Below are 12,312 nucleotides of genomic sequence, written 5' to 3'. Positions count from 1 at the left end.
TATATATGCATATGTATATTTAGATATATACATGCATATGTATAAAGAAAACAAAGATGTTTTACATATCCCAGTAAAAAAGAAAAAGCAAAATAACTACAAACCGCTGAAAGAATTATTATCTCCATTTCCTATGAGTTTTGAATTTTGTAGGAAGTTTTACAAACATGAAAAAACGTTTCCATTTACCTTAAAATGCCATACTCTCCTCGTGCAAAGCTGTAAGAGCCTTAACAAACTTGCCCATTGGTAAGAAATGTAGCCACTTCTACTTGGGAATTGGCTTTTTGTTTGAGAGTTTTACATAAATAACTTCAGAAAAAAATTAGTGTGTTCTGCATCTTATAGGATCTGATGCTTTGAAAAACAGCTTGCATGAAATTCTTGACATCCAACCGCTTACTTTAAGTTACAGAATTTCTTTCTCTCCCCCCATCTGCATTTGCTCCAGCTGTTGTTAGACAAGGGAAACCTAAAAATTGACTACTGTCAAGCTGTGGCTCTAGGGCTTCCATTGGTATCAGTGCCACCCCCTCCCAGCGTGTTTAGGAACTGTAACGTGAAAAAAGGAAAGAGATTCTGCCTTGAAGATAGTGTCTTCTGAGAGCCACATGATGTTTATCTGCCTGTAGTTTCAGTAGCTCATACGTTGCTCCTTGGTCATCTTCGCAGGAAACAAAAATGAGTGCTGGTGGCATAAATACTGGTTTATTCTATAGAAATATGTCCCCACCAAAAGAAAAAGAGAGCAGTATCAGCTATGTCTCAAGAAGCAGCGCTCCACAAGAATCACAAGCAGGGAGCATTTAGCTGGAAGACACAGCAGTTTATATGAATGCACAGAAAGAGATATTTATACACTCCAGTGTCTATTTCAACATCTGGCCCTACCCAGAATGAGTCCTCATAGCCCTGGAATTCTGTTTCAGTTTGGTGATGTTCCTAAATTGAGGGCAATTGACATCATTTTCTCGCACAACCTGAAAAACAATTGAAAAATACCATTGTCCCACCATTGAGGAGAAAGTACTGGAAGTAGCACTGCTGACCTTCTAGCAAGTTACAATAAAGTGCATTAAAAAAAAAAAAGTTTAAAAAATCCAATCAATCACGTAAGCAATAGATTTAAAAGCAGATTAGATTGACTGGATGCCTCTGACTGACAGAGCCTTACAAAACTGCTGTTTTGAAACCAACTGTAGAATCTTTTCTTTTTTAATAAGCATGATTGGCTTTGAGTGCTTTGTCAACGTGACAAACCCTTTCCAGCAGAAGTGGAACATTTATTCAAATGGTAATGAAAGTGAATGTAATTTCTAGTGGTGCTGAATCAACTTTTCAAGACTCTAATTTGCATTTGTATAAAACTCCCAATTTTTTCAATATGAAACATATTTGAATAGGGTTTTGAGATGAAACAAATTGACATACTGCTTTTGCCATCAATTTCAAAGTATTTTGATTTCTTTATGATAGGCAACTCTAACAAATACTGAGCAGCTTTTATATTTACACATTCTCCTCAATTGGAAAGCAGACTCTTGAGATTCATTAAAATAGTCTATAGCTCTTATATTAAACCATTGTACCAACTAGCTCAATTTTCAAATCCAAATCAATTGTTTGTTGATCTACATTCTGCCAATGTAGATTTATCTCTCAATTCACCATAAGTGACCAGGGCTTGTAGACCGTAAGTTTTCGTGATGCAATATTCTTCCATAATCACCAGCAGGCATACAGTGATTCTCTCATTATTATTCTTCCATAACACCCCCAAAATCAGACCAGAATAGAAAATAATACTGAAAATAATCTGTTGTTATTTAATTTATAATCACTGTCATATCTGAAACTGGACTACTGGATTCAGTTTTGGTCTTCCCAACTCAGATAAAGCATGACTGGGGTGAAATGGATCCAGAGATGGAAGCAAGAAAAAAAGCTGAAGCTGTCAGGTTGAGATGCAAGGTGACAGAGCTACTCAAAAAACAAAATAACAAAGAAAAAAAGTCCCTTTTATACAAGGGACATTCAGTGAAACTGAGATATAATAAATCGGTTATGCAAGACTAGCAACATACTAAAGTACTAAATGCATAAATATGCAATGAGAATATTAATATTTACATTCTAGAAAACAAAAGTTGCAAACATATAACTTCACGTGAACCATAAAGCTCAAAGTTGAGCTTTAGGGATGTCATTTCCTCTCTGTTTGCTGTAGGTGTTCTTCTGTTCTTCATTTTTGAAAAAGAATCACTGACAGAATAATGGATTGACTAGAAACAGTTATTTAAGTGGAAATTAGCACTAGGTACAGCTGCAGCTGAATTTGTCTGTTCAGGCAGGGGATTTGTGAATGAGATACATTTCAAATTATCTATGGCATGGTGTTGACAAAGGTTTTAAAAAGCACAAAGTTTTCAGCTATAGGCATCTGATAGCATATCCACCACGGGCACTACCTGACCAAGTGTTTCTGCTCCCAACAGTACAGAAATGCTACCATCTGGGAAACAGTATTAGTAAAGCTACACAACAACATTCAGATAAAACATGCAGTGTATATTATCCATATGGTTTATGTGAGAACACATCTTTGTCTAGTAACAGTAATTGCTATTAGGCAGCATAAAATATATCTGCTGGAGAAGTATTTGCATATAGTTCAGAGACAGTTTCAAAAAAAGTTAGGATTTTCAGAGTATTTAGAATAACTAAGAGCACCATAAGCCCCTGGTTAACGGCAGAGTTCACATAAAACATGTGCAGATGTCACTAACTCTTCAGCATTCCTATCTCCTGCACTACGCAGCCAGACAGGGGACAGAAAATACAACAAAAGGCACAGGGGTTGAGATAAGAACAGGGAGATCATTCAGCAATTACCGTCACAGCCAAAACAGACTCCACTTGTAGAAATTCAATTTATTACCAATTAAAATCAGAGTAGGGCAATGAGAAACAAAAATCAAATAGTAAAACACCTTCCCCTCACCCTTCCCTTCCTCCTGGGCTCAGCTTCACTCCTGACTTCTCTGCTCCCTCCCCTGAAACAGTGTAGGGGAACGGGGTACGGGGGTTGTGGTCAGTTGATCACACGTTGTCTCTGCTGCTCCTTCCTCCTCAGGGGGAGGACTCCTCACACTCTTTCTCTCCTCTAGCATGGGGTCCCTCCCATGGGAGACAGTCCTCCACAAACTTCTCCAAAGTGAGTACTTGCCCTGGCTCCCCTTTCTCCTGGCTGCAGTTCTTCATAAAATACTCCAGTGCAGGTCCTTTCCACAGGGTGCAGTCCTTCAGGAACAGACTGCTCCAGTGTGGGTCCTCCATGGGTTCACAAGCCCTGCCAGCAAACCTGCCTTCTCCAGCACGACAGTTGATCACACGTTGTCTCTGCTGCTCCTTCCTCCTCAGGGGGAGGACTCCTCACACTCTTTCTCTCCTCTAGCATGGGGTCCCTCCCATGGGAGACAGTCCTCCACAAACTTCTCCAAAGTGAGTACTTGCCCTGGCTCCCCTTTCTCCTGGCTGCAGTTCTTCATAAAATACTCCAGTGCAGGTCCTTTCCACAGGGTGCAGTCCTTCAGGAACAGACTGCTCCAGTGTGGGTCCTCCATGGGTTCACAAGCCCTGCCAGCAAACCTGCCTTCTTCAGCACGAGCTTCCCATGGGCTCACAGCCTCCTTCAGACATCAGGATTTCCCCCTTCTTAAATATTTTATCACAGAGGTGCTACTTACTGGCACTGACAGGCTCAGCCTTGGCCAGCAGCGGGTCCATCTTGGAATGAATATAGGAAGCTTCTAGCTTCTCACTGCAGTCACCCCTGTAAAACCCTGGCTACCAAAACCTTGCCATGCAAATCCAATACACGTTCAAATAAATCTGGGCAAGTCAGTAACGTATTTGATGATGCACAAATTAGTGTGCAATATCATATTTACTCTGTAGCTTCTTTATGTATCCATTATAGGAAAAAATACATGATGAAGTGTAAACTTACAATTATACTTGTACACGTACAGAAGTTTTTACTTTCTACGTGAAAGCAAACTTAAAATGAGAGAATCAAGGCACTGAGACAGTCCATTATGTAATGTCATTAAAAAATCACATGCTTCAAAAGGCAGCCTGGTTTGCTGTCATCTGCAAGGTTTTATATTCCTGTTTGAAAGGTCAATAGAGAAAGTTAAGATTTGTGTGACTACAGGCAGCACTTCTGACAATAACTTTTAGTCAAAAGCGTAAGTGCGAAACAAAATCTTGTGCGTTACAAAGGCACAGGAAAAGCTAAATTCAGCTCCAAACATCCTCCAAATATCGTTTTGCTTCTCGAAGCATGGCCAGGATTTTCATTGCTTCCAATTTGTCAACCTCCATTTCCATGCTTATAATGTCCACTACAGCATCACTTACTCCATCAGCCATGTGCTTCTTATCTCTGGAAAAAAAAACAGAAAGGGGTAGTGGAGGAAAATGCATAATAATGTATTTTTTTTTTTATCAATAGCTTCAGAGGCAAGATATTACTGGAAAAGAGGCATTAAAAAAAATCCCAAATGCAAATGCAGCTTGTATATTGTATGGCAAGATTCTCAGTGAGTTTTCACGTAGCTGAGTACTGACAGTAACAAGGGTATCTCTCAGTCAAACATTAGAAAGTTTTCAGCATGTTCAGCATGTTCCGCATGCTGGAATTTATAAGAAAAAAACCTTGGAACCCGGCTAAGCTGTCACAGAATAATTGTTTTCTTTTAGGAAGAACTGGACCTTCTGAAGTCTTTTTTATTATTATACCACTATGTGGTTCCAATATGAAAAAACCCCATAAACCAACACTCATTTATTAATAACACTATTTTTAATACAAAGCTGACATTTATTTTTTGCAGGAGAAAGTACTGACTTTGGGCTCTAATTCAAACTATTTTGTCCATTATCAAGAAACTTCCTAAAAATCTCAAACCTTCAGGAAAGTTAACATCCACAAATAACAATTCCCACTTCAAAATACATTATTCAAGTATCTTATTTTCTCAAGAGAAATCTATTAGCTTGAAACTCCTACAGCTTAATTCAATACTAAAAGAGAAAAAGCAGTAGTAAGTGGCTAAAGCAACCAGTGGAACTGTGTGGTTACAAGCTCTACTTTCAAGACTATATTGGAAAAAATGGACATAGTGATGAAATCCAAGCAACCCAGGAAGGCCCTTTCAGCATCGTGTCAGTCCTTTCTTTCAGACAGCTCTAAGTCTTCCTAAAGCCTCGAACTTCTGCTAAGGCTGTGCTCTTTGTGAGACAGTCCATCTCCACTCTACTCACCCACAGACATAGAAGTAACCTCTCTCTTTCAGCAGGACTCGGGCAACCTCCTTCGCATAAAGCCTAATGACATCTTGCACATATTTAGGCGGGGCTATTTCTGCAGTTGAAGAGTCTCTTGAGAAACAAACCTTAAGATGAGTTAACGTGCCATTTTCAAGAAAACATCTGAGCTCATCTCTGAAAGACAACAAAAGCTGTTAGCAATAACTCCGAGATAAGCATTCTCTCATGAATACAAAATTAATGATAAATAGTAAACTTGCTTGAACAAATAGTCTCGATCTTGATGCCGACAACCAAAAAACAGCCATGTGTCTCCAAACTCCCAGTCTGTGTGTTCTTCTCTGAGCTTTTGCCTAAATAGATCAAAAAAGAAGAAGGTACTCATAGTATGTAAATCCAATCCGGTTTTAGGAAGTGCAGAATCTAAACTGTCCATAACCTAATTCTCATTTACAGTAGTGCTTTAATAAACCCCTGCATTGGCAGAAATGTGAAACTGCATAAGGTAAATCACAGTTAAACCCTCCTCTGATTTTCTTGAGTACTCACTTTTGGCCCAGCTCAAAATCAATCAACTTCAAAGGTGGGTTTTTTTGCCACAGTTTTATATTGGAATAGTCAAGTCTGACACTTCCAAACATTTCACAAAACAATCCTGACTGCTGAATAAGGAGATCACTACCTTTTATCCTTTACTGGAAGCCCTATAAAAACACTTGGGAAAACTCAGCATGAAGCATATTTAGCACACTTTCCATTTAGCTGTAGAAGCCTGCAAGACTTTATGAATAACAATCTATTTACTACTACACCATCAGAAGAGTTATTGCATTTTCTTGAAATAGTGCTGAAGGTATTGCTTTATAGGGTTTTTTGCTGCAACGTTCTGGTTATATTTTGAGAGAGATATTTCATTTATCATTGATCAAATGCTTATGAAATGCTATGGATCCTTTAAAATAAAATGCAAAATACTTCTGAGACCTAAAAGTTGGTGAATAAAACTAAGGAGTAAGATTTGTACATAACAATTTGGTTAAAGCAGAAGCATGGAGTCAGAAACATCATGTCAAAATTTCGCTTTTCTCTCAAATAAAATGGTTTAAAAATAATTGTTATGGGATGCAAGAAACTCTGTCATCCTGCTGGAACAAATAAGTCAGGTAGGAATGATAGATGATGTGTTGGATACCTATAAAACTTGCATCAATTCCCACCCAAATATTCTAATCTTCCCACTTATCCTTTCCTCCAAATAATCACATTTTTACAAACTCTTAGTGTGAGGTATCTGTCACTTTTTGAAGAAGTATCTCATTGCCTTGCAAAATTATACTGCTGGAATTGAAGGGGGAAAAAAACCCAACAATTATGTTTCCTCAAATACAAACACACAAACCCCAAGATTACTGCCCACTTGAGGGTTTAACTGCCAAGCTTCTGATCTTGAAACATCAAAATGTGTAAACACACAGAAATAGGGGAATGTGGGAGAAAACTTGGCATTCAGCATGCCAAGGCTTTTAATAGGGATGTCACGTCCGAAGGAAATGGATTTTGAATATCAAAGTGAAGCCAATCAATACTGTTTCTAACATCTACCAACCACTTACAGGGCTTTCACTAGCAACACATACATAGAAGATTTAATTTCTGCAATTCACCCAATTCCTTATACATCCACTACAGATATTAAATATAGTCAGATGGAAGCGTAAGTTTTACTCATTTGAAACACAACTAAACAAACAAGCACTGCTTATATAAAATTAATAAGACTTTCTAATTGGCATACTATACTTTTTTACAAAAAGTAATAAGACCAAGAAAAGAAAATTAGCTATACTCGTACTCAAAACCTGAGGCTGTAATTTCCTCAACATAAAAAGGTTGCTTTTCAGGTAACAATTTGGTACATACCTATGTTGTAGGAAACCAATAAATGGTGAAATTCCTGTTCCTGGACCAACCATCATGAACGGGACAGATGAGTCTGCAGGTAAGTGGAAAGTATTGTTTGGACGAGCATAAATAGTTATCTAAAATGAAATTAGATAGAATACAATTAAATAATATTCTTAAGCAGTGAAAATGCCACGAACGTTTTAGAACCTTTAGGATATTTATATAGTGTATGTGTCCACACACCCTTCCAGATCCTGAACTTCAGAATTTATTTTTCATGCCATACAGACATCTGGAATTAAATTTTATTTGAGTTTCTGAAAAAAAAAAAAGAAACCAACCCAACCACTCTATACTTACAGACCTATTAATTAATCTAGAAAAAAAAACCAGGCAAAGTTACACAAGTAGGAGTTTCTGAGTATGAAAGTTGACTGCACCATAACATTGAGGAATACTTTTAACAAAATTCATGAAATTGGTGTTGGTACTCAAAGGGGAGTAAAGCTTACTGCTATTATTGGCAACACAACCCTTTTTTATACTGTGAACATCTAAAATATTCCAGTGGAGGTAAGGATTTGTTTATAGCAAACTGAGCTTACTTGCTTTCTTATTTTTCATAAAAGTTTAACATGATCTCTAAAAATGCGTATGGGTGAGGGGAAGCAGATAACTGCTCAAAGACCTTGGAAAATGGTTTATATCATTCCACTGATAAAACTCTAATTCTGATCTTCAGATCTGCATCTGAAAGGAAGTCTAAACATGATTTTCATAGGAGCTCCACAACTACTCTCTGCGATGTGGCTAACATAATGTTTAGAAAATGAGAAATGACTATGTTTAATTCTTTAAAAGATTATTCAAGACTCAGCAGCAGCCACAGCAGAGCTTCATCCGTTCAAGTCATAAACAAACAACTAATCTATTTTTCATATTAATTATGAAAGGATTTGAATTGACTTTCAAGTTCAAGAAAGAAATGAAGCACTAGACCAAGTTATTTAAACTTTGCTCTGTAAGCCTGAGTGGTATAGCACCACTCATTTCTTACTGTTTAATTCACTATAGATACTAGAATGTTAAACAGGATTGTTTTTCTGGTTTGATGATGATTAAAAAAACTACAATTCTTCCTGCAGGGGGCAATATTTGGATTTCTATTACACTTATTCTTCAAACCACACTTGAGTTAGGAGGTTATTTTCCCTATTAATGATTCCAAACTGGTCATTCCTTTAAAAAATACTGCAAATGGTAAACACTTTTATAACGTAAAATGTTTTCAATTAATCTAAGGTATTTTTGTGTAAGATCACACTCATCTATTTTGTATTGGTATTCCACATATTTCTGCAATCTATGTGTATTGCTGCACCTTTATCTTAGCTGAATTCTAGCTTGCGCAGCAGATGCAAATAGTACTGAACTTTATTCAGACTAATTTTGTAAGAATCCTTTTTGTTTAATTTTTACTCCACCTCTGTTTCATGTTTTATCCTTAATCTAGTGTAAATCGATTATATTTTAAATAAACAGCATATGTGAATACTGGAATAAGATATATGATGCACATGTTAATCAGTTTAGTTTTGCAGTTAGTTTTAAAAAATTAAGATAACTTGCATGGGTTTTCCTTCCATTTGCCAGACCAACACCTTGAATGGGTGCCACAGTTTTCTTATAACTAAATTCTATGCTTGTTTGCATTTTTCTTAATCAATCAAATATAGATTAGACTGGCAGTAGATATTTTGTCATATTAATTATATACTATAATTCAATATTTTTAATAATTAGTTTACACCTAATAACTTTGAGACCAATTAATTAGATAGGTTCTCTGCCACAAAATGAAAAGACAAACAAAAAAATAGTACCTTCTCCTGGTAATACCCACTATGCCAAACCATCTTTGATGCACATCAGAAATACCACAGAAGATTGCCCTCTGTGTCACATTCAACAACTTGGCCTTTGCGAGACCTGAGGTCTGTGTGAGACCTGACAAGATGTAAGAGGTTTATGATTTCTCCCCTATTATTTGTCACCTGGAAGTGACTAAGTGCCTCTCTCCTACAACAGCCATAATCATTTAATTGCACAGTGGTATTGTAGTCCATTAAAACATCTTCCAAGACTCGCTTAAGACTAGAGTTGGAAAACGACTCTGGCCTTTCAGCAATGGGCAGTTTCACTACTCATGTTCTATTTTATCTGTGGATACCAGAGTTTGGCAACTCAGCAATGAAATTCCAAACACATTACACAGGGAACTTAAAGTAGGATAGAGCTGCAAAATGAAGATGCGTACTGCCGAACCACCAGCATTACATCACAGCAGTGAACCTGCAACTGTTCTAAACGTATAAATTTAACAGTTAAGGGAGTTTAGATCTAATATTCATACCTTTTCCGTTGAACGGCTTACTCCTTTTGTATCCAGATTGTTTTTAATGGGGTGCAGTAGAGGTGTGACTAACTCAGCAAGCCAGCCTGTACATACTCCTTTCCGTGAGACTGCTCTCGTGGGACAGGCAGGAAACTCCACAATATTGAACACAAACCATAGTTTTCCTGGCTGATATAAGTTTGAACTGTAAAGACAAAAGCATTTTTAAAAACCCCAAACCTAAGAGATAGCTGTACAATATTACAGCAGGTCCATTTGCAGCCCAAACCACCTCACTTGAATGAAGTTTCTCAGTGTTCAGTTAACTGAGTGATATTTATAAATAGTTAGCAGAGTTAATTGTGTGATATTCATATATAGTTAGAAAATGTCTTAAGATTGGACTCAGAGGCCAGTGCCTACAGAAGGGAATCCAAATTCCTCTCTATCAGATTCATACATGTGTGAGCTTGTTCTCGAGAACTCCATTAAAGACTTGCCAGACACTCAAAACAATGTTGTTTGAAATAGTCAAACCCTGGGTTTTTTTTTTTTGCAACAGGGACACAGCCACTTTTTCCTCAGGTGGCATCTTTCATTCCTCTCTTTCTTCTTTAGATCATAATATACACATATACACACGCTTGACAAAAAAATAAAAAAAAAGATGAAATTTGAATATTTCATTACCTTGACACTGAATAAGATCTGGCTTGTAACTTAGGAAGATGTTCTGAAAAAATAAAAAAAAAATTTAAAAAAAGCATCACTTATTGTTTGAGTAACCCCAATGAAAATGAAAATATCGTATGTGTGTTTACATTAAAACAGATTACAAGCATATTACGGTTTAACTGTAATTTTACTCTATTAACATTCAGTGTTTGTGTCTCAGAAATAAGTTATTAAGACTGAACTCTATTTTGAATGTTTTTTAGACTTTGTGGAACAGGTGTTAGAGATACCACAAAATGAGGCCACAACAGTTAACTGTTGGTTGTTGGTCAATTAAAAAAAAACGTAAAGGTGCACAGAAGAGATGCCAGCAGTTAGTGGACAAAGTGAAGCCTGAAATTTACTTTTCCCTACCTTTCATCTAAGACTGCTTTATGGAGCTCAAGAGCTCTCAGAATAGGAATTTCTTGATTGAAATTTTCCTGTATATATAATGTCCTAGAAGCAGATGCGTCAGTTCGATTTCAAACCACTATGAAAACCTTTGCAAATTTTGAAATCACTGCTTAAAAAAAACACCCAAACAGTAACAGACAGGAATTTACTGGCCATTTTTTCAATGAGAAACCCACAACATATCTATCACCCTCTCACACACATGTTTATGTCTACACATATATGTACCTATACATACATAGATACAGTGTCTTCAATGGAACGACTTGTCCTGAAGTACAGACTGCACATTTTGGCTGAGGAGAAGGGTATATTAAAAGGAGACAGACATATTGCTAAGTGAACAGTGTGGAATGGTGACAAGCAAGCAATACTAGAAAAATCAGGCACAGCAAATGCCAGAAAACATACAGTGGAGTAACAGACCCTATTCCTGCAAGCACCTTATGCTTATTTTTAATGCATAGGAGCAATCCAGAGTCAACTGAAGCACAGGTATGCACCTAAGTGTTTGCAGAATGAAGGTCAAAGACTACACACACAGAGCTCTGTTCCCCAGCAACAGTTTTAGTTTCATCACTATGAAAACTACAATATTTCTAAGGTAGTTAATGGAAGAGTTATTCCCCTTTCTTGGGAAACTGAACATTTAGTCCGATGCATTTTCAGAAAGGAAACCCAATTAAGTCTAAATCAGTCACTTACCTATTAAGAGGTTAAGTGAAGGCTTGCAGCTTGGAAAAGCATGAAGTAAATCCAGCAAGCAAACATTGGACTCTCTAATAAAGCGCGTATAATCAGAGGCTCCTTGTCTGCTGCAAAGCTCTTGAAGCCTCCGTTTTTCTCCCACATCACTGGTACATTCTACAAGAGCTCGCAAAAAGGCCTGCAGAGAAGAAAATAAGAGTGGAGGATAAAAGAAAACCATGTCCATTTGCAAAAATCGTCACAAAACTGGGAAAAATGTGGGTTGCCTAGGGACAGGAAAAAGTTACCTGACAGGTTAATGGATAACACATTTTATTTCCTAATGCACACTTTCGCCTACTATTAAAAATTTACATTTTTCTTTTTTTTTTTTTTGGCTGCTTCTCTAATGTCTGGGACAAGCTAGCAGGTCAGAAAATCCTAGTTAGCCTGAGTGGGGAGGGACAAATATACAGGCAACTAGGCACAACCCATTCCCTGATAAATCTCAAATTTATATAAGGTTTTCTTATTTATGTATTTGCACTTCAGTTAAGTAAACAGCCCCATAACATGAATTAATTCAAGACAAAACACCATTTGCTAAGTTACAGAAGCTGGGAAAGGAATAATAAGAAGTGTTAGAAGAAATATTACTGTGAATAAAGCATGGTATTTAATGAGTCATGTAAATGGCGCTGTGGTGTTTTATTCCATATTTTATGCCTACATAACAGTGCTGCATGCTTTTCTTCAGGGAAAATTAAATTGAGCATTGTAAGATAAATAAAAACCAGATGTAAATAGTTAGAAGTTTTTTTTCCAAAAGCAAGGTGGAAATAGACATGGTGCATAAAGGA

The 12,312-nt window shown here is 37.0% G+C and overlaps 1 protein-coding gene across 1 annotated transcript in view; it reads right to left on the bottom strand.

Moving 5' to 3' along the window:
* Positions 1-2,916: 2,916 nt before the first annotated feature.
* MTRR (5-methyltetrahydrofolate-homocysteine methyltransferase reductase) overlaps positions 2,917-12,312 on the bottom strand; it is a 25,228-nt gene continuing 15,832 nt past the window's right edge. Inside the window, exons 10-17 of the mRNA XM_014940938.1 lie at positions 11,471-11,651; positions 10,325-10,367; positions 9,653-9,839; positions 7,255-7,373; positions 5,595-5,687; positions 5,329-5,508; positions 3,649-4,447; positions 2,917-3,361 (exon numbers count right to left, since the gene is read on the bottom strand). Of these exons, the coding sequence (XP_014796424.1) occupies positions 4,303-4,447; positions 5,329-5,508; positions 5,595-5,687; positions 7,255-7,373; positions 9,653-9,839; positions 10,325-10,367; positions 11,471-11,651 (948 nt within the window). The 3' untranslated portion in view covers positions 2,917-3,361; positions 3,649-4,302. The remainder of the gene's footprint in view (positions 3,362-3,648; positions 4,448-5,328; positions 5,509-5,594; positions 5,688-7,254; positions 7,374-9,652; positions 9,840-10,324; positions 10,368-11,470; positions 11,652-12,312) is intronic.

The sequence above is a fragment of the Calidris pugnax genome, unplaced genomic scaffold (genome assembly GCF_001431845.1).
Source record: "Calidris pugnax isolate Ruff unplaced genomic scaffold, ASM143184v1 scaffold8, whole genome shotgun sequence".
Taxonomy (NCBI): domain Eukaryota; kingdom Metazoa; phylum Chordata; class Aves; order Charadriiformes; family Scolopacidae; genus Calidris; species Calidris pugnax.
The sequence above is the reverse complement of the archived record's forward strand: the minus strand, read 5'-3'. Positions and strand labels throughout refer to the sequence as shown.